Source organism: Salvelinus alpinus, chromosome 26 (genome assembly GCF_045679555.1).
Source record: "Salvelinus alpinus chromosome 26, SLU_Salpinus.1, whole genome shotgun sequence".
Classification (NCBI taxonomy): domain Eukaryota; kingdom Metazoa; phylum Chordata; class Actinopteri; order Salmoniformes; family Salmonidae; genus Salvelinus; species Salvelinus alpinus.
In genome coordinates this window covers 30,190,311-30,217,191 of record NC_092111.1, presented here as the reverse complement: position 1 = coordinate 30,217,191, position 26,881 = coordinate 30,190,311, and the positions used below count along the sequence as shown (strand labels likewise).

The 26,881-nt window shown below is 44.0% G+C and overlaps 1 protein-coding gene across 2 annotated transcripts; it reads left to right on the top strand.

Annotated features, from left to right (window-relative positions):
• Window positions 1-2,587: 2,587 nt before the first annotated feature.
• LOC139555135 (TBC1 domain family member 5-like) lies at window positions 2,588-26,881 on the top strand. 2 transcript variants are annotated; one of them, XM_071368658.1, is made up of 23 exons: window positions 2,588-2,721; window positions 10,607-10,665; window positions 11,783-11,904; window positions 12,594-12,657; window positions 12,844-12,952; window positions 13,625-13,714; window positions 13,800-13,874; window positions 14,622-14,689; window positions 14,868-14,970; window positions 15,304-15,392; window positions 15,513-15,563; window positions 15,702-15,771; window positions 15,954-16,126; window positions 16,228-16,370; window positions 16,638-16,744; window positions 17,291-17,376; window positions 17,495-17,775; window positions 17,984-18,040; window positions 19,547-19,758; window positions 19,913-20,012; window positions 23,200-23,279; window positions 25,030-25,281; window positions 25,523-26,881. In XM_071368658.1, the coding sequence occupies exons 3-23, from the start codon at window positions 11,802-11,804 to the stop codon at window positions 25,802-25,804; spliced, it is 2,595 nt and encodes an 864-aa protein (XP_071224759.1). In that variant the 5' UTR covers window positions 2,588-2,721; window positions 10,607-10,665; window positions 11,783-11,801; the 3' UTR covers window positions 25,805-26,881. The 2 variants fall into 2 exon arrangements, with proteins under 2 accessions (XP_071224759.1, XP_071224760.1); XM_071368659.1 differs by lacking the exon at window positions 17,984-18,040.

Genomic DNA, 26,881 nt, shown 5'->3' with positions numbered 1-26,881 from the left:
GACCAAGGCTCTGCATCTGTCCTCGTGCTCCTAGACCTTAGTGCTGCTTTTGACACTATCGATCACCACAATCTTTTGGAGAGATTGGAAACCCTAATTGGTCTACACGGACATGTTCTTGCCTGGTTTAGATCTTATCTGTCGGAAATATGTCAGTTTGTCTCTGTGGATGGTTTGTCCTCTGACAAATCAATCGTACATTTCGGCGTACCTCAAGGTTCCGTTTTAGGACCACTATTGTTTTCACTATATATTCTGCCTCTTAGTGATTCGGAAACACAATGTCAACTTTCACTGCTATGCGGACGACACACAGCTGTACATTTCGATGAAACACGATGAAACCCTAAAATTGCCTACCCTGGAAGCTTGTGTTTCAGACATAAGGAAGTGGATGGCGGCCAATTTTTTACTTTTAAACTCGGATAAAACAGAGATGCTAGTTCTGGGTCCCAAGGACAAAGAGATCTGCTCTTGGATCTGACAATTAATCTTTATGGTTGTACAGTCGTCTCAAATAAAAACTGTGAAGGACCTCAGTGTTACTCTGGACCCTGATCTCTCTTTTGACGAAGATATCAAGAATATTTCAAGGACAGCTTTTTTCCATTTTTGTAACATTGCAAAAATCAGAAAAGTTTTGTCCAAAAATGATGCAGAAATGCTAATGCTAATCCATGCTTTTGTCACTTCTAGATTAGACTACAATGCTCTACTCTCCGGCTACCTGGAAAAAGCACTAAATAAACTTCAGTTAGTGCTAAACACGGCTGCTAGAATCTTGACTAGAACCCCAAAATATGATCATATTACTCCAGTGCTAGCCTCTCTACACTGGCTTCCTGTTAAGGCTAGGGCTGATTTCAAGGTTTTACTGGTAACCTACAAAGCATTACATGGGTTTGCTCCTACCTACAGTATCCCCCCCGATTTGGTCCTGCCGTACAAACCTACACGTACTCTAACGTCACAAGACGCAGGCCTCCTTATTGTCCCTAGAATTTCTAAGCAAACAAAGCAGGGCTTTCTCCTATAGAGCTACATTTTTATGGAATGGTCTGCCTATCCATGTGAGAGATGCAGACTTGGTCTCTACCTATAAGACTTTACTGAAGAATCATCTCTTCAGTAGGTCCTATGATTGAGTGTAGTCTGTCCCAGGGGTGTCTCAAGGTAGTAAGTTGGTGGTCTGTTGATATCCCTCTAGTGGTGTGGGAGCTGTGCATTGACAAAGTGGATGGAGTTATATCCTGCCTAGTTGGCCCTGTCCGACCCCTTCCTTTCTCAGCCTCAAGTATTTATGCTGCAATAGTTTATGTGCCGAGGGGCTAGGGTCAGTCTGTTATATCTGGTGTAATTCTCCTGTCTTATTTGTGGTCCTGTTTGAATTTAAGTATGCTCCCTCTGATTCTCTCTCTCTCCCTCTCTCCCTCCCCTCCCGGAGGATCTGAGCCCTAGGACCATGCCTCAGGACTACCTGGCCTGATGACTCCTGGCTGTCTCCAATCCAACTAGTCGTGCTGCTGCTCCAGTTTCAACTGCTCTGCATGCGGCTATGGAACCCTGACCTGTTCACTAAGCATGCTACCTTGACCCGGACCTGCTGTTTTCGACTCTCTCTCTCTCTCTCTACCGCACCTGCTGTCTTGACCTCTGAATGCTCGGCTATGAAAAGCCCTCTGACATTTACTCCTGAGGTACTGACCTGCTGGTCATCTATGAACGTTTGAACATCTTGAAGAACAATCTGACCTTAATGGCTATGTACTCTCATAATCTCCAACCGGCACAGCCAGAAGAGAACTGGCCACCCTTCCGAGCCTGGTTCCTCTCTAGGTTTCTCCTATGTTCCTGCCTTTCTAAGGAGTTTTTCCTAGCCACCGTGCTTCTAGTGTCACGCCCTGGCCTTAGTTATCTTTGTTTTCTTTATCATTTTAGTTAGGTCAGGGTGTGACATGGGGGATGTATGTGTTTTGTATTGTCTAGGGGCTTTGTATGTTTATGGGGCAGTGTCTAGTCTAGGTGTATGTATGTCTATGGTTGCCTAGATTGGTTCTCAATTAGAGACAGCTGTCTGTCGTTGTCTCTGATTAGGAGCCATATTTAGTCAGCCATAGTCATTAGGTAGTTTGTGGGTGATTGTCTATGTCTATGTGTAAGTTGCCTGTGTCTGCACTTGTCATTCTATAGCTTCACGTTTGTTGTTTTGTTTAGTTTGTAAGTGGTCTTCGTCTTCAGTTATTAAATATGTGTTCATTTCACGTAACGACGACGATCGTGACATCTAGTCTGCATTGCTTGCTGTTTGGGGTTTTAGGCTGGCTTTCTGTATAGCACTTTGTGACATCTGCTGATGTAAAAAGGGCTTTATAAATACATTGGATTGATTCATTCATTAGTTCACCACCACACACTCATCATCATCTTCATCATCATTGGCCGATTCATTACATGACAGAGGAAATACAGTGAAGCACATTTCATGCATGCTATGTTTTGATGTAGGATATGTTAGACTATATAAATGAAACATATCACAAGGTTACTATTTTGCGATTTATTATTTCGGGGATTATTATGCATCTCGCGCACGCGCTGAAATCACTTAATCTCCCTAGTCACATGTTCTATCAGCTGTGCCTCAACACACATCCACTTGACTCGCGACTGTTTACAATCAGAAGACAGCACAGAATGGGGAGCCCCGCATGAGCAGAACAGGTAAAATGCACACCCAAATTTAACGACAGTATATGCAATGGCATTTTTAATAACTGGAAATAACCCGTGCGTTTGTATGAATTTGCAATATTGATTTGTCTTTAGCCACCGAGCTGTATGTCGGAAGTGTAGCGCTAGGCCTGTGTGCAAACTCGTGCAGCTAGCCTGAACGCTAACCTGAAAAAAGCTTGCAAAACAGTTTGACGACTAGTTTATATAACTAGCTAGACGTCAGCAACGTAAGTATTTTCTAGCGATTGTAAATATGCATGGTGTTGCTACCTAGTTAAAGACATGTTTGTTTTTCTACCACCATGCTGGACATCTAACTAGTAGAGCTAGTTGCTAGCTATATCATGCCAATATATTGCACATCGACAGTCATTGCGGTGGAAATTGGTCTGATCACCTTTTCTATAAAGAAAACTGTATTTTACGGTGCAGTTTGATTCAGGCGTTTATTTGATAGCGAGGATCATATTTCACCATACGCCTGGTAAGTAGAGTTCCTAGAGATTATAAATATGCCTTTTGTTGACGATAGTTTTTTTTGTGTGTGTAGCCGGCTATTTTATGGTTGGGGATATTTTCCTTCTCCAACCACCAGAACGATTCACAAATCAGGGAGTCCAAACAATAGACTCCCGATGTTGTCCAAAGCTGTTTGCTAGCTATGTTTCTTCTTATTTTAAACAATGGCAAGCACTAGCTAGCCTATGTCTACCTGTTCTTATTATGTCCAAGTTACAGGTGCCAACAACACTATCGTGACCCAGCATAGTGCAATGACAGTACCAAAGATAGGTTGTATAAGAGTTGTTTTGGCCAGAGGCCGCCCAGACAGGAGAGGTCGGTACCATGAGAGAAGCGTTCTGTCAGTATCGAACCTTTGATCTCTGAGCGAGGTGCACTGACTGCAGGGACTGAAATGAGCAGCCAGCCAGCACATAGCCTACTCAAACGAAACGATCTGTGTATTGTGAGGCAAACCACTTATGAGAAACTGCAATAATATGTGACCAACCGCCTTGATTCGGTCTTATGTAGCAACATTTGAAATAGTTTGTTTTACATTGGATAAAAGCAGAGTCGCAGAGCTACAAAATGGTATATCATACACTGCATTTGAGGAACAATGAAAAAGTAATTCTGCTTTGAAAGTTGATAAACTTATAACATCACTTTTGAGAAAATGGCCTTGAAATGTTTTGGTACCTACTGGAGAGCTCTTTGTCTACATCCATTCAGCATCATTCACACCCGCTTAAGCTTTAGCCCCCACCCAAACTCTGACCATTTTACTCGCCCTAGCAGAGGTGGTTAGGCTGTTTTTAAGTTATCCAGAGCGTTAGTGACTAAGTATGCTGCTGGCAACAATTTAGTTATGCGTTTTTGCTGATGTTTACTGACAGTGGTCATATTCAACGGGTGTTGAGTGTGCGTAAATTCATTAGTTATTCTGCGCTCTGGCACACTCAGACGAGAGTGCTCTGAAATCGGAGTAGATGGTCAGACTGAATTTACGAACGCACCAGAAATTGTTATTTGAATAGTGGAGTCTTCTGTTAACGTTTTAGGGATAAGGGGCAGCATTTTCACTTTTGGATGAATTGGTGCCCATAGTGAACTGCCTCCTACTCTGTCCCAGATGCTAATATATGCATATTATTATTACTATTGGATAGAAAACACAAGTTTTCACCGCCAAGTCCAAAAAACACACAGCCATTTTCCCAGCCAAAGATAGGAGTCACAAAAAGCAGAAATAGAGATAAAATTAATCACTAACCTTTGATGATCTTCATCAGATGACACTCATAGGACATCATGTTACACAATACATGTATGTTTTGTTTGATAATGTGCATATTTATATAAAAAAAATCTGTTTACATTGGCACCATGTTTAGAAATGCCTCAAAAATATCCGGAGAAATTGCAGAGAGCCACATCAAATAACAGAAATACTCATCATAATCTTTGATGAAAGATACATGTTTTACATAGAATTAAAGATACACTTGTTCTTAACTTCTTAGGGCTGCAATCTCGGTAACGGGATCGATATGACAACAGCCAGTGAAAGTGCAGGGCGCCAAATTCAGAAATCTCATAATTAAAATTCCTCAGACATACATGTGTCTTATACCATTTTTAAAGGTAATCTTGTTGTTAATCCCACCAAAGTGTCCGATTTTAAAAATATGCTTTTCAGCGAAAGCACCACAAACGATTATGTTAGGTCACACCAAACCACAATAAGCACAGCCATTTTCCAGCCAAAGATAGGAGTCACAAAAAGCACAAATAGAGATAAAATTAATCACTAACCTTTGATGATCTTCATCAGATGACACTCATAGGACTTCATGTTACACAATGCATGTATGTTTTGTTTGATAAAGTTGATATTTATATAAAACAATCTGAGTTTACATTGGCGCGTTACATTCACTAGTTCCAAAAACATCCAGTGATTTTGCATAGCCACATCGTTTCAACAGAAATACTCATCATAAATGTAGATGATAATACAAATTCAAAACTTGATCCTCAAGAAAGTGGAGAACAACTCTTATGCAGTTTTACTGCGCGATACACGCATTTTGATTAAAAAAAAAATTACGTTCAAACGGCCTTTCTGTGATGTAGTGACCCGCGACATACGCCTAGTTTCCTGAAACGGGTGACCTATGTCAGTGTGTCATGTTGTTTTGACCCCTCACTGTTCAGTCACCGAACAATGACTGATATTAGCTAGTGTAGGACTTTTTTGCCAATACGTTTGTCACAAATTGCTTATCAGAAACCTCAGCCTAACCTCTATAGAGCAAGCGGGGGTGACAGTCTCAGAGAAACAACTCCCTGGGTAGTGAATAGATTGTGTAGATTAATGAGTGGGGGGAAACTATTTAATCAATTTTAAAATTAGGCTGTAACCTAACAAAATGTGGAAAATGTCAAGGGGTCTGAATACTTTCTGAAGGCACTGTACCAATACAAACATTGTCATAGCTGTAGTATGAATCTGCAGGTAGCGAAAGCAAACCAACTAAGTTCAATGTTAGCTAGCTAACATTAGGCTTTAACTAGTAATACAAAGTGATTTCTGATTTGAATCATATTACTACACAGATCATACAAGTAACCTTAGCTAGCATGCCAACGTTCGCTAGCTAGCTAACAGTACGCTTTAACTTGGAAAGAAAATAACTTTTAAATTTGAAACTTAGTTTTGAAAATGTAGCTAGACTCTTACCAGCATACATGGATGAACGCTTCATGGCAGACTGGAACCATTGAACTCTTTTTGTTTGTAGGTACATCTTGTTTGGCCAGCGTTGTTAAGTCACTCCGGTTCACACTGACTGTGGCGTGTGCAGAAAGTGTTGTTGTTGAGAAAAGTAGCAAAAATGGTTATTCTCGATAGCTAACATTATATCTTTCAAAAACGGTGCAGTGAAAAGGGCTGCCTATACATACTGAACAGCTCATGTTATAGACAGATGCATGGCAGACCAATCCAAACTCATCTCCCAGCATGTCCAGCCCATCCATAATCTCAGCCAATCATGGCTAGCTGGGATGTTCCTGTCTTTTTCCCTTGCTAAACCAACTAGGCTAGTTATTTGACAATTTTATTCTTATTTACGTATGGAATACAAGTTCGTTATTAATGCACATGAAAGTTCCATTTCATTGTTCCGGAGTCCTCTTGATAGCAATCTGTATAGTGTACTACATCCACTAAAATGGCCCCTCAGTCACATGAAAGCCGTCAGGCTAGTCCTCTCTACTGGCACTGAAGTACCCTTCTCTGTTTCTGTTATTCCTCAGTATATTCTGCTGTACTGCTGTTGTCTCCAGTGTTGTCAGAACTCAGAATGCCCAGGGCCTCTCAGCTGATCTGCTGTTCTAAAACACCATAATCAAAGCCTCACAGAAAGCAGAAGAGCTTTGTGGCTCTGGGCAGAAGCTATGCAGCCTCTCTGTCTAGCTCAGTTCATACCCGATTGGTTTTCAACCGTTTTGGGCCTTCCGAGTCCTACGTCTCGCTCTCTCACACACACACTAACTTCACCTCTTCACAGCAAGGGATGTTCTCCATCTGTTTATAGTAAAGAGGAAGTGAATCATAATGGTGCTCTATTAATATCCCTGATGGTATGAAGGTGTACCTATATGTATTTCACTTGCATTTCTCATTTTATTTTGTATGGTGTTTGTCTAATTTAGCCTTCTGTTTCTTTAATGTGTTCTCATCGTACCTTCAATCAACTAGGATAATGTTTCTAGGCTACTGGCTGAGGTCATGTACAGGTCAGGGCAGGAGGACTCAAATGTGTCATGATGATTTCTGTTAATGGCTTACAGACTATCTTCATTCTTCAAATGCCTGGGTTGTATTCATTACTGCACACGTAGCAAAATGTTTTGCAAATTAATATGAAAACAAGCTTTTCTTATTGGACAAGTTAAGGTAGGTCCCTCCCCGTTTTGTTCTGTTTGGTTCCCAGTGGACCCTTTTTTTCCACACAGAGGTGGGATTCAGTGGACCTTGTTACAGTAGGCTAAATCACAGGCAAGTGCACTACATGACCGAAAGTATGTGGAGATTAGTTTGTTGGACTGCCAGATGGTGAAGCATCACGCCATAGAACGCTTTTCCGCTGCTCCAGAGTCAAATGGCAGCGAGCTTTACACCACTCCAGCCGGCGCTTGGTATTGCACATGGTGATCTTAGGCTTGTGTGCGGCTGCTCGTCCCCGGGACAAACATTGTGCTGACTTTGCATCCAGAGGCAGTTTGGAACTCGGTAGTGAGTGTTGCAACCAAGGAAAGGTGATTTTTACCCACTCCCGCTTCAGCACTCTGCGGTCCAGTTCTGTGAGCTTGTGTGGCATACCACTTCGTGGCTGAGCCTTTGTTGCTCCTAGAAAAATGGAATTGTTGGAAAGGGGGCAATCTGTGACAGTGCCACTTTAAAAGTCACTGAGCTCTTTCGTAAGGCCATTCTAGTGCCAATCTTTGTCTATGGAGATTGCATGGCTGTGTGCTCAATTTTTATACACCTGTCAGCAACGGGTGTGGCTGAAATGGCCAAATCCACTTATTTGAAGCGATGTCCACATATATATATATATATATATATATATCTACAAACTTACATTGGGATGAGAAGATACTTTGTGTGTATATATATATATATATCTACAAACTTACATTGGGATGAGAAGATACTTTGTGTGTATATATATATATATATACACACACACAAAGTATCCTCTCATCCCAATGTAAGTTTGTAGATAGCAGTGCAAGCAATTTACCCAGTGGTTTATTAATGCCTTCCATTATGTATTTATTTGATTACATCATAAAAAATTAATTCAGTGAATTATTGACGTATCTCCCGGTGATATGTAGTACATTATGCAGTACTTAATGTGTTTATTGCGCAGAGAAGTTTGCCGTTGTTGCAGAGCAGAACATTAGTCTCTGGAGGATAACTTTTAGAATGTAAGTGAAACCTTCCACCTGACAACATGCAACACACAGCACTGCTCAGTTGTACAGCCACTCTGTTACATTCCCTTAGCCTGAGTAGTGAGTGATTTACATGAGGATTTCAACATCCTGTTCAGAATTACAAGATTTGGTCATTAATCAGTTATTCCTTAGGTTTCCTCTTCCTGGAATTCAGAATGTTGTAATAGCCTCTGGATTCTGGGAGTAGAGGCATAATGAATGAAACTATTCAACTATGGTGAAGAACTCCTTTATAAGGACCCTCACCTATAGTTCTGAGTTTCGAGCCCTTCAGACACTTCTGAAACATGCCTAATTCTGAACAGAATCTGTTCTACTTCAACATGATGAAATGCAGTGCATTATTATTGACCTATTCACAGCATGTCTCTAGCTATTGTTGGAGATTAGTTTAAATGATTTAATGGGATATTGTATTTTTAAAAGGGGGAGGGAAACTCAGATGACTTGAAGGCATTAGTCTTTGTGAGGAACAGATGTTGCAGAGCCATACAGGAGCATAGAGTACGCATATAAAATTATTTATATTTTGATAGTGTGCGCGGTTGATTTATCAAAGCCGGGTTCCATGCGCCTCGTTAATGGGTTTAAGGAGATGCCTTTGTTGGGTGATTTCCATAATTAATAAAGGAAAATGCATAATGCTCTCGCTGCTGCAGTGGAAGGAATTGTGTGTTATGTAGGCTAAGCCTATGTGTACGCACTAGAGTTGTCACGTTACCGGCATCGCAATACTCCGAGGTATCATCGCAAGGAAATGTCTTTGCTTTCTTTTTTGCCATGGAAAATCAGGTATTGTGATAACCCAAGTACGTACACACACACACACACACACACACACACACACACACACACACACACACACACACACACACACACACACACACACACACACACACACACACACACATAACCATGGCAGACGCCCATCCAGGATAAATAATGGAAAGGTGGCGGGGTTTAACAAATCTTTTTTTTGTAGTTATTTTTATTTTGGGAGGTACTTTTACCCCTCTTTTTTTCCCCCTCTCTTTTCAATTTTGTCATACCCAATTTGGTATTTACAGTCTTGTCCCATCCCTGCAACTCCCGTACGGACTCTGGAGAGGCGAAGGTCGGGAGCCATGTGTCCCCCGCCCAGCCGCACTGTTTCATGACACACTGCTCGCTTAACCCGGAAGACAGCCGAACCAATGTGTCGGAGGAAACCCTGTACAGCTGGCTACCGAAGTCGCTAGAGTGTGACGGGACAAGGACATCCTGGCCGGCCAAGCCCTCCGCTAACCCGGCGATGCTGGGCCAATTGTGCGCCGCCTCATGCCTCTCCTGGTCGCGGCTGGCTGCGACACAGCCTGGGGTCGAACCCGGGTCTGTAGTGACGCCTCTAGCACTGCGATGCAGTTGTTTAGAGCGCTATGTCCCTCGGGTGGCCCACGGGTTTAACCTTAATTAAATCAACATGGTTTGAGGAAAATTTTAAAACATTGGCGTCTTTTGATGAACGGCATGTCGTCGACTAGTTCTGTAAGAGTCCTGCTCAATGTCCGTGTCATTGTACTGTTATGTGAAACGTCTTGATTGGTCATTTCTTTTCTTTTGGTAGGAGCATGTAGTGTCAATGTTTGTCTTTCATTTGTCACAGATCTCCCACAGAGCTGTCAGTCTGAAATGCCATAGTGAATATGGGGTGAGAATTCCCTGGGCTATCCCTGCTCGGTGCTCTTCCTCCATGGAGGTGGTTGTTTTTATGCACAAGCCACTTGACTGTCTCTGTATGTGATTAGAATGTTTTCCTTTGTAAATTGAGACGTGTTATTTTTCAAATCTAGTCCATTCTGTCTTATTAAATCAGTGTATCCTATGTCAGTGATCTTCCAAAGCCACTCGAGACATTTGAGTAGCCTACACTAGGGTTGGCCAGTACCCACTCTTTCATACTGTTCCTGTACCATAATGAGGTATTCGGTATTACTGGCAATGCACACAAGGGGCACTATTACTTTCCAAACATGCATTTGACGCACAAAACCCATTTAGGCAGCAGGGATCTTGATCCAGGAGGGAATTGATTGTATCTGTCGTAACCAAGAAGCTTGATCTTGCAAGCTAGCCATTTGGTTAGCAAACCATGTGGATAGTTGGAGACCTGAGATGGAGTAGTTTATTTGGCATGTCTTTGATAGTTAACTTGTATAAGTAGTTGTGTACGGTATACCGCACAAGCCTAGCCTATACTGCGTAGCCTTATGTTGCCTTGTCTTGTGTTGAATTCCCCCAAGTGATCCTATTTATACCCAGGGACATTGTCCTGAATGTCTCTTTGTGTTTCTCTCAGATAGCCTAAACCCTCATCTTTCCTGAGTCTCGGCTGAGGAGAAACACAACGTTGTGACTGTAAGTACTGACATGGAACAAAGACAAAAAGCATAGGCCTGGAGCTGAACTGGATAATATTATTAGTAAATCTAACTTTATTTATACAGCACATTTCAGACATGGAATGTAACTCAATATGCTTCACAGGGAAAAAAACGAATGAAAATAAAAACTGAAATATTTACTGCACAATACGCTTAAGAGGATAAGAAACAAAACAATAACAATAAAAACTACTGACTAAAAAGCACACTAAGGAGAAGCAAAGCTAAAACATGTCCACAGTTTCGGCCCCCCTCAGGTTCTCTAGCAGGCTATTTCTGAGGCTGGGGGCGTAGTAACGATGGCTGCCTCCTGGTCCTAGGCTTTGGGATAGTTAAAAGGCCAGTGCCAGAGGACCTGAGTAACCTACTGGGTACAGAACATGTATATTTGTTCTGTTTTTGATTGCTCTACTAAACTTAGTCCCAGTGGTGTAAAATACTTAACTACTTAAGCAGTATTTTAAAGTACTTTTTTGGGGGGTATCTATACTCTAATTTTTGATAACTTTTACTTCACTACATTCCTTAAGAAAAAAGTATATGAACTTTTTACTCCAAACATTTTCCTTGACACCCAAAAGTACTCGTTACATTTTGAATGTTTAGCAGGACAAGAAAATGGTCCACTTCACACATCCACAGAACATTCCTGGTCATCTCTACTGCCTCTGATCTGGCGGACTCACTAAACATACATGCTTCGTTTGTAAATGAGTGTGCCTCTGGCTATCTGTACATTTTAAAAACAATAATGTTGCCGTCTGGTTTGCTTAATATAATTCATTTGGAATGATTTATACTTTCTTTTGATACTTAAGTATATTTTAGTAGTTACATTTGATACTTAAGTATATTTTAAACCAAATACTTTTACTCAAGTAGAATTTTACTGGGTGACTTTTACTTGAGTCAATTTCTATTAAGGGATCTTTTATCAGATGAGTCCTCTTGCTCTGTGGTGTTCAGTTTTGTTCTTACTCTATGGTGTTTACTGCTGCAGTCATCCTACTCTTGTTCTGTGGTGTTGTGTTAATTCTTGTTCTGTGGTGGTACACAAGTAGTTTTAACCCCTCCTGTTGTTCTCATCCCAGGTTCGGTTGTGTGGTGGTCATGCAGCACCCTAACTTTGAGACCCACCACCCTCTCCAGCCTGAGGGAGAGCAGGAGACTGGCTTCGACCCTCTCCACAACTTTAACAAGAACCGCAGCCGTGGTGAGTCAACCCAAATACATGTTCATTAAAGCTATATTTACATGTTAACCCTTTATAGCAACTATTTGAGGCTTAATTAAGCAGTTATTAACACTTCATCTTCATAACCAAACACCATTTAATGACGAGTGAAGGAGAGTCGAGGGGGCGAGATAGTTGAATGTGGGGATAATGAAAGACTGACAAAGGAAATATTGATGGAGAAAGGTAAGGAGTGTGTAGTGGATTGTATAACGGTGAGTTATGAACACAGCTGATGACGCCTGCGGACGAAAGAAGGGTTAGCGTGTTTAGCTAATGAATTTTCATAGTGAGTGTCCCCAGAGCAACTTCACATGATACACTTTTGTAACTAATGTTGATTGACAGCTCCCAGGAGTGTGTGTGTGTGTTAACCTGCAGGGCAAATGAGTTATTATTTATGATGATGATTTAGGTTTGTGACTTCCTCACGCTTGAGAAATACTCTGAGACATACCTCTGTCCTTTTCCCCATGACATGATTTCAAAGATTGGTAAATGTAATGTGGTAGAAACCATGCTATTGAACATGCCTATTGAAATCTGTCAGAGAAAAGGATGCGTTCAAACATCCATTACGTTGAAGATGAGCCTCACTGATCCATGTAATTGGTGTCTATGCCGCCTTCTAGTGGCTGCGTGTGTCAACTGCTTTGTTTGTTTTACAGGAGGATCTCTGGATAGTAGCAGGTTGTCTTACTCAGAGTCTGAGTCCACCTTCCTTTCCTACAGGTAAGAACTCATGTTGCTGTGTGTGTTCATGCTTAATGTGTGCGTGTGATTTATAATTTGGTCCATGTCACATGCAGATCTAATTCTCTGCGTATTGCACATTAGATTAAATAAAATTGCACAAACTCACTAAAACCTCTTCTCGTCTCTCCCGTTACCTACCTCCCTCCCGCCCTCCCTCCGAAGGAAAGAATGGGATGACTTGTTCCTGAACAGTAATTATCTGGCCAGGATTCGGCAGGCAGGCATCAGCGGCCGATTGCGGAGCAGCCGATTCCGCAGTGTGTGCTGGAAGGTAAACCACTCACAAAGATGGCTCTCAGGTTTCTTTCTCTTCAGAATACTCTGTATGGCTGTGTCTTATCTGATTATCTAGACCTAGGTAATGGATTGAAAGGTTTTAATAAAAATGTTATAACCCCTTTTTCTCCCTGATTTTTGTCATATCCAATTGGTAGTTAGTCTTGTTTCATCGCTGCAACTCCCGTACGGACTCAGGAGAGGCGAAGATCGAGAGCCGTGCGTCCTCCGAAACAAAACCCTGCCAAGCCACACTGCTTCTTGACACAATGCACGCTTAACATGGAAGCCAGCCGCACCAATGTGTGGGAGAAAACACTGTACAGCTGGCGACCGTGTCAGCATGAATGCACCGGGCCCGCCACAGGAGTCACTAGAGTGCGACAAGACAAGGACATCCCGGCCGGCCAAAACCTCCCCTAACCCGGACGACGCTAGGCCAATTGTGCGTCGCCTCATGGGTCTCCCGGTCGCGGCCGGCTGCGACACAGCCCGGTATCGAACCAGGATCTGTAGTAATGCGCTGCGCCACTCGGGAGGACCAATGGATTTTAAGTTAACTGATATGACTCTGTTGTGTGAAAGGTGTTTTATCTATAGTGTTTTATTTGCTTCTGTGCGGTCGATGGTATCTGAAGGAAGTTCTAGCATTTCTGTTGTCCTCTAGTTGTACCTGGAGGTCCTTCCTGAGGATAAGAGCCAATGGCTTAACAAGACCAAGGAGCTGCGAGCCCAGTATGAGAAGATCAAAGAGACTGTGAGTTATTGTGTGTCTCTGTGTGTGTGTGTGTGTGTGTGTGTGTGTGTATGCCAGTCACTGACTCTCTCCCCTCTCGTCTCAGCACATCACCAACCCCCGTAAAGCTGCAGGCCAGCAGGACCTGGTGGTCAACAATCCACTCTCACAGGACGAGGGGGTAAGTGTAGTGTAGCCTGAGTGTCTCTGAATACGCCTCCTTATCCATAATGGGGTATATGGACGTCTAAATATCCCTCTATCACAGGACTAAGGGGGTATCCTTGTTGTAAATGTATATCAAACCTTTATTATGATGTACAGGTAACTGCCAAAATAAAGGAAACACCAACCTAGTGTCGTAATAGGGTGTTGGGCCACCACGAGCCAGAACAGCTTCGATGCACCTTGGCATAGATTCGAGACCTTCTTCCACAAGAAATCCCATAATTTAGTGTTTTGTTGGTGGTTGAAAACGCTGTCTTAGGCACTGTCTCCAGAATCTCCCATAGGTGTTTAATTGGGGTGAGATCTGGTGAATGAGCGGGCCATAGCATGTGGTTTACATTTTCATGCTCATCAAACCATTCAGTAAACAGTCTTGCCCTGTGGATGGGGCATTGTCATCCTATGAGGGCATAGCCGTGGTAGCCAAAATAGTGGCCTGCCCAGCATTTTTATACATGATCCTAATCATGATGAGATGTTAATTGCTTAATTAACTCTGGAACCCAACCTGTGTGGAAGCACCTGCTTTCAATATACTTTGTTTCCCTCAAATGTACTCAAGTGTTTCCATTATTTTGGCAGTTACCTGTATGTCCCTATATTGTGTTATAATATATTGTAACATATAAGTATGGTGAATGGGTTTATGGTGTATTTCCTGGTTCATATGTCCCTCTGCGCTCCTCTCCCTCTTGTCCAGAGCCTGTGGAACAAGTTCTTCCAGGACAAAGAGCTGAGAGGGATGATCAAACAGGATGTGATGAGAACGTGAGTCTGCTACCTTTAAATACAGCTCTGGTTATCAAATAATGTCACTAAAGTCCTTCTCCTGTCTACTGTATGCCTCTCATATAAACACCATCTTACCTTTTCTTTCCCTTCACTTCTCTCTTTTTTATTTTATTTTTTCTCTTCTCTCCCGCTTGTTCCTCTTTTCTGTCTGTAGCTTTCCTGAGATGCGTTACTTCCAAGACGAGGCTGTCAGGACCAAGCTAACAGACATCTTGTTCTGTTACGCCCGAGAGAACGAACTGCTACTGTACAAACAGGTACCACTACACCATTAGTTACAAGTTGAACAGGAACACAATGTTAGATTTCCACACCATGACAGGGCCACCAGGCATGCTGTTGCAACTCCTAGACTAGACCGTGTACTGTCCACATTGTGCTACACAGGGAGAGCATGGATGCCCAGTCAATGTTCTAACAGGAAGTGACATACAGCTGGCCACTGGTTAATTAAGTTTAATGATGCTCTGTCAATGCTGATAACACAACTCGTGCATCACGCTGAGAGAAACACAGGCCATGCTGAATCATGTTCTCTTTCTGTCTCTCTGTATCTGTGACCTCGCTGACCTCGCTGTCTCTGTCTGCAGGGAATGCATGAGTTGTTGGCTCCTATCGTGTTTGTCTTGCACTGTGACCATCAGGCCTTTCAGCACGCCAGCGAGACCGCCTACCCCAGGTCAGTCACACCGGCACCCCTACTTCACATCTATCTCCTACCCTTCAGTTACACCCTATGCTGTCCATTCCTCCAAATTGGTTTATGTGTTGATCTAATGCGTTTGTCTTTGGTCCACAGTGAGGAGATGCTGTCTCTACTGAATCCTATGTTCCATGAACATGACGCCTAGTGAGTGAAATATTAATTTGACATTCTTCTACATTCTAAATGTGGAAATCATATGGACAGGTCAGAGACTTCTAACATGTTCTTGTTGAGACCCAGTCCATATGACTCCGTTCTCCTATGTGTGTCTGTGTTCTGCAGTGCCATGTTCTCCCAGCTGATGGAGACAGCAGAACCCTGGTTCTCCAGCTTCGAGAGAGAAGTCAGACGGGTCAGTGCTCTTGTTAATATTCTCTTTAAGTGAAAAGTTGTAACACTCACCGGCTACTGAAGCTCCATTGTAGCTGCTGCTTCTGCTATTCTAATGTATATCAGCGTTGTATTTTATGTTCATGTTATTCCACTGTTGACATCATCTGAACACTGTTGATGTTGTGTGAACGTTCTCCTCAGGGGAAGGACGAGATGATGACCAGCATGCCGTTCGCCCGTCCGCAGGACTCGGGGCCGTCCGTTGCCATAGTGACCAAAGTGAACCGCATCCAGGACCAGCTGGTGAAGAAGCACGACGTGGAGCTGCACATGCACGTCAACCGCCTGGAGATCGCCCCGCAGATATACGGCATGTGAGTACTGCCACCTGTCTGTGTATTGTCTGCCTGCATCTGTTTAAATGTGGGTGTCTGCCTGCGTCTGTTTAAATATGTGTGTGTGTTTGTGTCCCTAGTCGGTGGGTGCGTCTGCTGTTTGGCCGTGAGTTCCCCCTGCAGGACCTGTTGGTGGTGTGGGATGCCCTGTTTGCTGACAGCATCACTCTAGACCTGGTGGACTATGTCTTCGTAGCCATGCTGCTCTACATCAGAGATGCCTGTAAGGACCTGCCTCACTGCCCGTCAATACATGTCAGTCACATAGATGGTTGGTTTGCCATTCGGCCGGCCGTAGTCGTCATTCAGCCAGCCAGCCATTGTCTGTCGGACGTCGTCGTTCAGCCAGCCATTCAGTCAGCCAGCCATAGTCAACCAGCTATTCAGCCAGCCTGCCTGATACGCTAGCAGACAGACAGGTAGGCTGTCTGCTAGCTAGTGTGTCTGTCACAGAGCCTTGCTAACTCTTTGTTTTTTTCCTGTGTCTCAGTGATAGCGAGTAACTTCCAGACCTGTCTTGGCCTTCTAATGCACTACCCACCTATAGGAGACATCCACACCCTACTACACAAGGCTCTCTTCCTCAGAGATCCCAAGGTAAGAACACACACAAGCTGTCCTGGCTCCGGGACACATTCTGTCCTGTCCAGTCTCCTCCATTTGACCACTGACCCGTGTAAACTGTGACTACTTGGTCCCATCATGGTGTGGTGTTCCTGACAGACGTGGACGTCTGATCCGGTGTGACACAACCACCCCGGGTTGGACTGCATTGTCCAGACGCGTCCCCATCTCCCCCTGGGGTGGTACAGGGGGAGATGGGATGGATTGATGCAGATGGGTGACATTCAAGGCGGAAGAGATGAGGGTGGAATGAGGGTTAGGGAAAAGAGGAGGGGGGGAGAGCGAGAAGGGAAAGACAGAAAAGTGGCTGAATCACATGTTTTTATGATATTTATCATTTTAAGGCGGTTGGGTCATGACCATGGTAGTCAGAGTAGTTGGCTAAAGCACAGATCTGGGACTAGGGGATGTGAGGGATCCCCCACACAACAGTATTTTTCACACAGTCTATTTTATCACTGTTTGTATTGATTTGATCACTATTTAATGAGCTGTATTCACTGATGCCTTTTCCTTTAGAATAATCCTCGGCCAGCCAACTACCAGTTTCAACAGAATCTGGACTATTACAAGACCAGAGGAGCGGACCTGGTCAACAACACCCGGTAAGCAGACACACACACAGTACAGCATGAGGAACAGTCATGGTAACAAACAACACACACACACTGTTGTTTCACAATATTCTGCTTAACTAACCCTTTCTCTCTTCTCCTCTCTCAGTGCCAGTGGCAAGATGGCTCCTCTCAACATCAACAAGGTCTCCAGCAGTCTGCTCAGCTTCGGTAGGAAGCTCATCGCCCCTGCTCTGTCAGGGGGTGGCTCCAGCGGCATCTCTCCAATTAATAGCGAGGTCCTGTCTGCCCCCTCCCCCGTAACTGCGGGTCCTCACCCCCAGGCCGAGCCCTTGTCAGGCCATGCACCCCTGCAGACGCAGACACCCCCCCATTCCCAGCACCACCGCCTACTCAAGTCTGAGAGTATGCCTGTCCACCTGAGCAAAGGTGAGGGTTGGAAACACACGCACATTCGCACACACACACTTTTACGCTGAACAGGTACACTGAAGCTCACATGTCCATACATACAGGTGCTTAGTTGCGTCACGAGAAGGTTGACTCAATAAGCACATGATAGCCAATACTCAACTATGGACTGTGTGTGTGTCCACGAGTGACACGATAGCCTTACTCTCCTGTCTGTTCAATGTAGTTTCAGGAGGAGTCTCTCGGGTTTCTGTCCCCGCCCACATTTTCTCTGACACAAAAGGTAACTGCTACCACAGCACCTGCTTGCTTGTGTGTGTGGTGTATGTGTGATGTGCTGGCATGTTTTTTCATTCCCTTTGACCAGTTAGTTTCAACCCTGATCTCTGACTGTCACAGTACTGCTTGCTTTCTGTACTCTTTTCCTCCTGGTTACTTAATCAACCAATAAATGGCATTATTGATCAGCTGTATTGTTCAAACACCCATTCACCCTTGTCTTAATCAATCACTGAACGCTACAAGCCAGCAGTACTGTGGCAGTCCAGAGTTTTGTATTTATGGATCCTGCCAAGGCAGCAGCTACTCTTCCTGGGGTCCAGCAAAATTAAGGAAATTTATACAATTTTAAAAACATTACAATAATTCAGATTTCACAGCATACTGGGCTCTCAGGCCCCTACTCCACCACTACCACACATCTACAGTACTAAATCAGTGTGTATAATGCATATGTTATCGTATGTGTGTGTTTGTTGCTTCAGAGTCCTCGCTGTTCTATAAGGTGTATTTTGATCTTTTTTTTCTATCTAATTTTACTGCTTGCGTCAGATGAGTTCCATGTACTGGCTCTATGTAGTACTGTGTACCTCCCATAGTTTGTTCTGGACTTGGGGATTGTGAAGAGACCTCTGGTGGCATGTCTTGTGTGGTATGCATGGGTGTCCGAGCTGTGTGCCAGTAGTTTAGACAGACAGCTCGGTGCTTTCAACATGTCAATACCTCTCATAAATACAAGTAGTGATGAAGTCAATCTCTCCTCCACTTTGAGCCAGGAGAGATTGACATGCATATTATTATTATTATTCTTATTAGCTCTCTGTGTACATCCAACGGCCAGCCATGCTGCCCTGTTCTGACCCAATTGCAAAAGTCCCTTTTTGTGGCACACGACTGAACAGTTTTCCAGGTGTGACAAACCTTGTTGATAGTGTTAAGAAGGCAGAGCAGTGCTTTATTATGGACAGACTTCTACCCATCTTAGCTACTGTTGTATCAACATGTTTTGACCATGACAGTTTACAATCCAGGGTTACTCCAAGCAGTTTAGTCACCTCAACATGGTCAATTTCCACATGATTTAGTTGAGGTTTAGGATTTAGTGAATGATTTGTCCCAAACACAAGGTTTTTACTTTTTTAAATATTTAGTACTAAATTATTCCTTGCCACCCACTCTGAAACTAACTGCAACTCTTTAAGTGTTGGAGGTGTGTTCTTGTCCTGCTTTCTGTGAGGTCTCTTGTTTTGTGTAATATTTGTCTTTTCTGTACAGGAGTTATGGTTGGCTCATGTTGTTGAATTTAAGCAAGACGTTTAAACGGCTGGGACATTTGTATCTAATTTCGATGTCTCGGGTGTTGTATCTACCTGGAAGTTCTCCCTGGTACAGGTAGTTGAATAATCAAATGCAGCTCTCCAGGACCAAGGTTGTCGACAACTGGACTGGTCCATCTGTTCTTCTCCTCTCTCTGCTACTCACAGCCCATGTGTCTGTTTCTCTCTTTCAGGCCAAATCTCCAGCACAGCTAGCTCCTCCCCCAGCATAGAGAGCCTCTCTGGAGGGCGGGGTCACACCACCGCATCCCCGCCCCTTCCTGTCACCAGGGAAAGTGACACCAGCACCTCGTCTCCGCCCCTCTCGGCCACCAAGAAGGATTCCTTCTTCAACATCACTCGCTCCCGCTCCCACAGCAAGACCATGATGGGCAAGAAAGAGGCTGTGAGTTCACTAGCTCTGTCTCTCTGTCTCTGCAAGTCTCTCACCTATCTCCTATTTCTCTCCCTATCTTAATTGCGCCATCTCACTTCTCTTCACCCTCTCTCTTTCACTCTCCCTCTAACTCTCTCTAACTCTGTCCCCTCTGTGTTGTCAGGAGGAAGAGTTGGAGGCCCAGGTGTCCTTCCTGCAGGGTCAGATCAACGACCTGGAGGCCATGAGCAAGTACTGTGCCAAGATGATGAACACACACATTGGTAAGTCTACCTACTACCAATACAGTACTACCAATACAGTAGTAGAAATATCTGCTGTTCTGCCCTTGAGCAGTTAACCCCCAACAAACAGGGGCGGCAGGTAGACTAGTGGTTAGACCGTTGGGCCAGTAACCGAAAGGTTGCTGGATCAAATCCCAGAGCTAACAAGGTAAAACTCTGTCGTTCTGCCCCTGAACAAGGCAGTTAACCCACCGGCTTGCCAAGTCAAATAATAAAGGTTAAATAAAAAATAACAGCAACTGCTCCCCGGGCGCCGATGACATGGACGGTGATTTAAGGCAGCTACCCACACTTCTGATTCAGAGGGTTATTTGAAATTCTTCAAAGTAGCCACCCTTTGCCCTGACAGCTTTGCACACAATCAACCAAATCTGGTAAATAGTGCTTCTAATAACTATTGTAAATACTGTGAAGAGAGATAGTTCAGAGGTTAAGTTGTTTAAAAATATAGGTCCATTATCATTTCTACACACATACACCTCAACACTTGGCCCGACAAATAAGATTGTTGACCAATCAGGACCTGAATATGACTGCACGTCACATAATAATTTAACACGTTCATACATATTTTTTTTTACGTAGTTATTAAACATTGATTACACTCACTCGTATTTTATAGCCATTCACTGATACTTATGCTATGATGCTGGTCAAGTTTGGTGTCGCATACCTGACACTGCCGCATGAGGCAGACACACACTTCCCCAAGCTCTGGGACAGTGCTGGTCAGAAACAAAGAGCTTGCTGATGGATGCAAACAATGTTCTCCCCAAAAAACATAGCAAAACGACAATCTGTTTCAGTAGCTATAGTTAGCCATCTACCTAGGTTTCATAATTTTAAATACCCATAATTTGGCCTCCTGAGTGGTGCAGCAGTGCTTGAGGCGTCACTACAGACCCGGGTTCGATCCCAGGCTGTGTCACAACCAGCCGTGACCGGGAGTCCCATAGGGCGGTAAACAATTGGCCCAGCGTCGTCTGGGTTAGGGGAGGGTTTGGCCGGGTTGGCTTTACTTGTCTCATCACGCTCTAGCGACTCCTTGTGGCGGGCCGGGTGCCTGCAGGCTGACTTTGGTCGTCAGGTGGACAGTGTTTCCTCCAACACATTGGTGTGGCTGGCTTCCGGATTAAGTGGGCGGGTGTTTAGAAGAGTGGTTTGGCGGGTCATGTTTCGGAGGACACGTGACTCAACCTTTGCCTCTCCCGAGCCCGTTGGGGAGTTGCAGCGATGAGACAAGATTGCAATTGGATATCACAAAATTGGGGAGAAGGGGGTAATATCCTTTTATTTACTTGTACACATAAGTTACAAGACCATCAACCAAATACTAAAACGATGGTCGGACCCACCTATGTGAAGCTTGCGGTTTGCCTTCAAAATAAAAGTCCCTCATTGAAAGTGATGCAAATAGAGAATCATGCCATAGTTGGTGCTAAACAAGGTTGGAATGTTATATAAATGCAACAAAAGACAATTAGTTCATTTGACAAATCACTCTGTGGATATATTAGACTTTAGAATTGCATTGGGGGCATACTGTATTCTTAGGTAAGGCTGTACAGTGCAATAGAAATGTCAATACCCACAATAGGCAGACTGGGGAGGTGATTTTCCCATAGTCAGTCCCGCCAGAGCTACGCTGCAAGAATGTGTGGACTCTTCACAGTTGTGTTCTGTGGGTGTCACTGAGTAGACTGAAACCCAATTTCATTGATCCACAATCCATAGGTAAGGCTTTACAGTGAAATACAAGTATGCCCCAATGCATACTGAAGTCTAATACATCAACAGTGTGATTTCAACAGATTTGTTTTGTCAAATTAACTAATGGTCTTTTGTTGCATTTACATAACATTTCAACCTTGTTCAGTATTATCTAGTCCAAATATTGCGTAAATCCACTTTCTATCCATTTGCATTACTTTCAAAGAGGGACCTTTTATTTAGAAAGCGAATTGCAAATTCCACTTGACTAATCCTTATTGTGGCTAGCTTCACATAAGTGTCGGGTCCAGTCTTATTACATTAGTTTGGGGGTAACAGGGCTAGGTAGCAGGCTAGCTTGTTTATTTACTTATCTAGCTAGTTATTTTAATGAACAGAAGTTCGATTTAGAATAGGAGAACAAGTGGCTGCCTGGGTAATACTTAGTCACATGGATTCCTAAATCATTGCTAAGAATATTGAAAATGGTTGCAGTTTCTGGTCAATATTTTCAGGGTGGTTGCATTTGTGCTAGCGAGATACCAACCTAAAGCTACCTAGCAATCCCAGAAGTTGCTAATAAAATCTGTATCAAAGATATTTATGAGTGACTTTATCATACTGCAAACCAAAGTCAACATAGTAGGGTGACAGCCTGGCTCCAATTTCCAAACTGTTATCAATGTTGACAAAATGCTTCATTATTCTGTATTTAATTTTGGCTAGGTTGAATCAGGTGCAATTGCTTGGGATGTGGCTGGCTGGCTGGCAGGCAGAAGCAGTAGGGACTCGACGCAGCAGGATCCCCATCCGTTCTCCCCAGCCTCTGGGATTGTTGCAAGTCTGGGAGAATGTTGGACTACCTTGCTTACAATTTTTTTTTTACCTGCTTGTTGATCCTGCATCTTATTTCAAATGTTTACAGAAGTTTTCCCATTCAGTCAAACAAATAAATGTCTTATTACCAAAGTGGGATTGAAAACGCATTGTGGCCGGTGTGTGCTTGTTTGCAGATGTCTTCATTTTTTCTGCTTTAACAGTGTTACTGATCATAGTGGTGACGCTTGGCTTGCACATGCAAATTCAGAGCACACAACATTCTATAATATAGTTGTTATTTGACGTGTCAAATTAAAAGCTTATTTCACATTTTTTGACACTTAAAGACCCAAACGGCATTCCATATCTACATAGTTTTAGTCGATTTATGTTAAGACTGGAGTATATATATTTTTCTCAGAAAAACATTGTTTTTACTAAGACTGAGTCATGACTCACCAGTTGAGAACCGCTGAGTTAAGCTATAACCACAGTGATGTTTTGAGCAATCTAGTGATTTTAAATCAGTTTACACGTGTACTCAGTTGTGTGGTTAAAACAGGCTTTATTTGGTTAACTGGTTGGCTGTGTGTTACTGCTATATCTGTGACTGTGATCTGATGTCTGTCTGTCTCAGGTAAGATCCAGGAGGTGATCCTACAGGAGCACCTGGAGAAAGAAGACGAGGTGTTGGTGTCACTGGCTGGACTCAAACAGGTGTGTGTATGCATTGTGCATAACAAATCACATTTTATTTGTCACATGTGCCGAATACAACAGGTGTAGACCTTACAGTGAAATGCTTACTTACAATGCCTTAAAAAAAAAAGAGTTAAGTAAAAAATACAAATAAACAATTAAAGAGCAGCAGTAAAATAACAGTAGCGGGGCTATATACAGGGAGTACCGGTACAGAGTCACTGTGCGGGGGCACAGATTAGTCCAGGTAATATGTAGGTAGCGTTAGTGACTGCGTAGATAATACACAGGGAGTAGCAGCAGCGTAAAAGGGGGGGGGGGACAATGCACGTAGTCTGGGTAGCTATTTGACTAGATGTTCAGGAGTCTTATGGCTTGGGGGGTAGAAGCTGTTTAGAAGCCTCTTGGACCTAGACTTGGCACTCTGGTACAGCTTGTCCTGCAGTAGCAGAGAGAACAGTCTACGACTAGGGTGTCTGGAGTCTTTGACAAAACATTTTTTAGGGCCTTCTGACACCGCCTGGTATAGAGGTCCTGGATGGCAGGAAGCTTGGCCTCGGTGATGTACTGGGCCGTTCGCACTACCCTCTTTAGTGCTTTGTGGTCGGAGACTGAGCAGTTGCCATACCAGGCAGTGATGCAACCAGTCAGGATGCTCTCGATGGTGCAGCTGTAGAACCTTTTGAGGATCTGAGGACCCATGCCAAATCTTTTCAGTCTCCTGAGGGGGAATAGGTTTAGTCGTGCCCTCTTCACGACTGTCTTGGTGTGCTTGGACCATGTTAGTTTGTTGGTGATGTGGACACCAAGGAACTTGAAGCTCTCCACCTGCTCCACTGCAGCCCTGTCGATGAGAATGGGGGTGTGCTCGGTTCTCCTTTTCCTGTGGTCCACAATCATCTCCTTTGTCTTGATCACGTTGAGGGAGAGGTTGTTGTCCTGGCACCACACGGCCAGGTTTCTGACCTCCCTATAGGCTGTCTCGTTGTTGGTTATCAGGTCTACCCCTGTTGTGCCGTTGGCAAACTTAATGATGGTGTTGGAGTCGTGCCTGACCATGCAGTCATGAGTGAACAGGGAGTACAGTAGGGGACTGAGCACGCACCCGAGGAGCCCCCGTGTTGAGGATCAGCGTGGCAGATGTGTTGTAACCTACCCTTGCCACCTGGGGGCGGCCTGTCGAAGTCCAGGATCCAGTTGCAGAGGGAGGTGTTTAGTCCCAGCGTCCTTAGCTTAATAATGAGCACTATGGTGTTGAACGCTGAGCTGTAGTCAGTGGATAGCATTCTCACATAGGTGTTCCTTTTGTACAGGGCAGTGTGGAGTGCTGTAGAGCGTGCATCATCTGTTGGGGCGGAATGCAAATTTGAGTGGGTCTAGGGTTTCTGGGATAATGGTGTTGTGAGCCATGACCAGCCTTTCAAAGTACTTCATGGCTACAGACATGAGTGCTACGGGTCGGTAATCATTTAGGCAGGTTACCTTGGTGTTCTTGGGCACGGGGACTACGGTGGTCTGCTTCTTCCAGAACGAGGTGAGTAATCGCTGTCCTGCCACCTTCATAAGAGATGGTGGCAGAAACATTATGTACAAAATAAGTTGCAAAAAAAGCCACAATAGCACAATTGGTTAGGAGACCGTAAAACGGCAGCCATTTCCTCCGGCGCTATTATATATTGGCATTTAACCATGTGTTCTTTGTACTGTGTGTGTGTTCATCATGACTTGCTCTGTGTGTAACGTCTGTATTTGCGAATGAATCCGTCAGATCAAGGACATCCTGAAGGGAGCGCTGCGTTTCAACCAGAGCCTGCTGGAGGCTGAGGAGAACGAGGAGATCACCATCGCTGACGACCACTATGACCATGCCTCCAATGCCGCTGCAGCCATCGTAGAACAGCTCGCCAACCGTCACCATGACAAACACCCCTTCCAGGCCACACCGCAGCGTGGCGACGGTGATGGAGAACAGAAGGACCGAGAGGAGGAAGAGCATGAGCACACGGAGTCAGAGCAACAGGTGAACACACATGGTTGTATTCATACGTACACTCTTTGCAGTGTAACCTTGCATACTTTGGTACTTGCAAATAGAGACCATTCACACTCGTTCCGATATCCCACCACTTCGTATACATCCCCTATGCATCAAATTTTTTGATGCGTTGTGGGTAAATGGTGACTTTATTTATGATACAAGGTAATTTGTAGATCATCCTGTCAGCGGCAGTGTTGAACAAGCCCCTTGTCTCCCTATGCAGGCATCTCCCCCAGAGTCCTCTCTGTCTGTGGGTTCGGAGGGGAAGAATTGGGACGACTACATCCTGGTCTCGCAGGACGGAGAGCAGCAGCCCACCGAGGGAGGGGCCGAGAGGACCCCTCCAATCAGACTGCTCCGTGGCTCGCTCAGGGTGGAGCCGGAGGGCGTGGGGGTGTTCCAGGACCCCCTGATGGGCGCAGCGTCTGGCTCCTCCAGCCCAGACGAGGGCAGCACTCACAGCAAAGACTATGACTTCACCATCGTCAACCCCCAGGACCTGTGAGGGACTATACTGTACTGATCTGGGTGGGAGTTACCCCTAACCAGAGATGTAGGATCAGTTTATCAATCCCCTTATCCCCACCTTAACCATTAGGAGGAGAAATGCAAAACTGACCTTAGATCAGTCTTTAGGGGGTTACTTCATCCCAACCTGGAGAATATGCTGTTTCACAGGGGGAAACCAATGTGCCACTTCTGGATCAAACTTGCACATGTGGACTGGGCTATGACAGGCAACCTACCGTCAGGCAGTCGCCAATACTTTATTATCTCCTCTGTCTGACACATTACCCTCTCTAACCTGATCTGTATTCCTTCTTGAATACTATAGATCTCTCCTATGCCTATTGCCTGCCCTCCTGTATGCTTCGGTCTTAGCAGTTATCCACCTCTGACTTCAAGACAAGTGACTTTAATAGTAATACCCATTTTTCCACTAGACAGTTCACTACAGGCTACCCTCAGGAGCTGTAATTCATACTGCATTTATCAGTGTGGGGAATCCTTTCCCTTCTCTCTGTATGTAGTAGTAATTGAAGGGTAAGATAGTACCCTGTTTCTCCAGGTAGGGGAGCTGTCTGTCCATCTAATGCCTGTGTCTAAAGATGACTTGTCTTACCTCCATTCATCTCTTCTTTGATTGGTCTTTAACTGTTCAAGAGAAGTTGCTCCTAACAGATCTTGGATCAATCGCTAGTCCTTCACCTACCATTAGGGGGATTTTAAAAGATCTGATTCTGTATCAGTTGTTAGGGACAACTTCTACGTACTCCTAACCAGTGCCTGTAAACCATTCTGACATATTACCTGACTCCCTCTCTTTCTCCTTGACGTTGTTAGAAGCTATTTTAACCTGCACTGCATTACAAGGTGAATGTTTATTTTATATTTTTAAAGAAATTAAATCTTTTTTCTTTTCTTTTTTTAATCTATGGAATAATAACATAGGTTTCATTATTTCCGGTGTCCTTGTATTTAGTTTTCTTGCTTCCTGTGGTAGCCAAGTAAAGCATTACAAGGGATGTCCCTAATAACCCAGATTAACTAGACCAATAAAAGCATTGCTCTTGATAAAGTA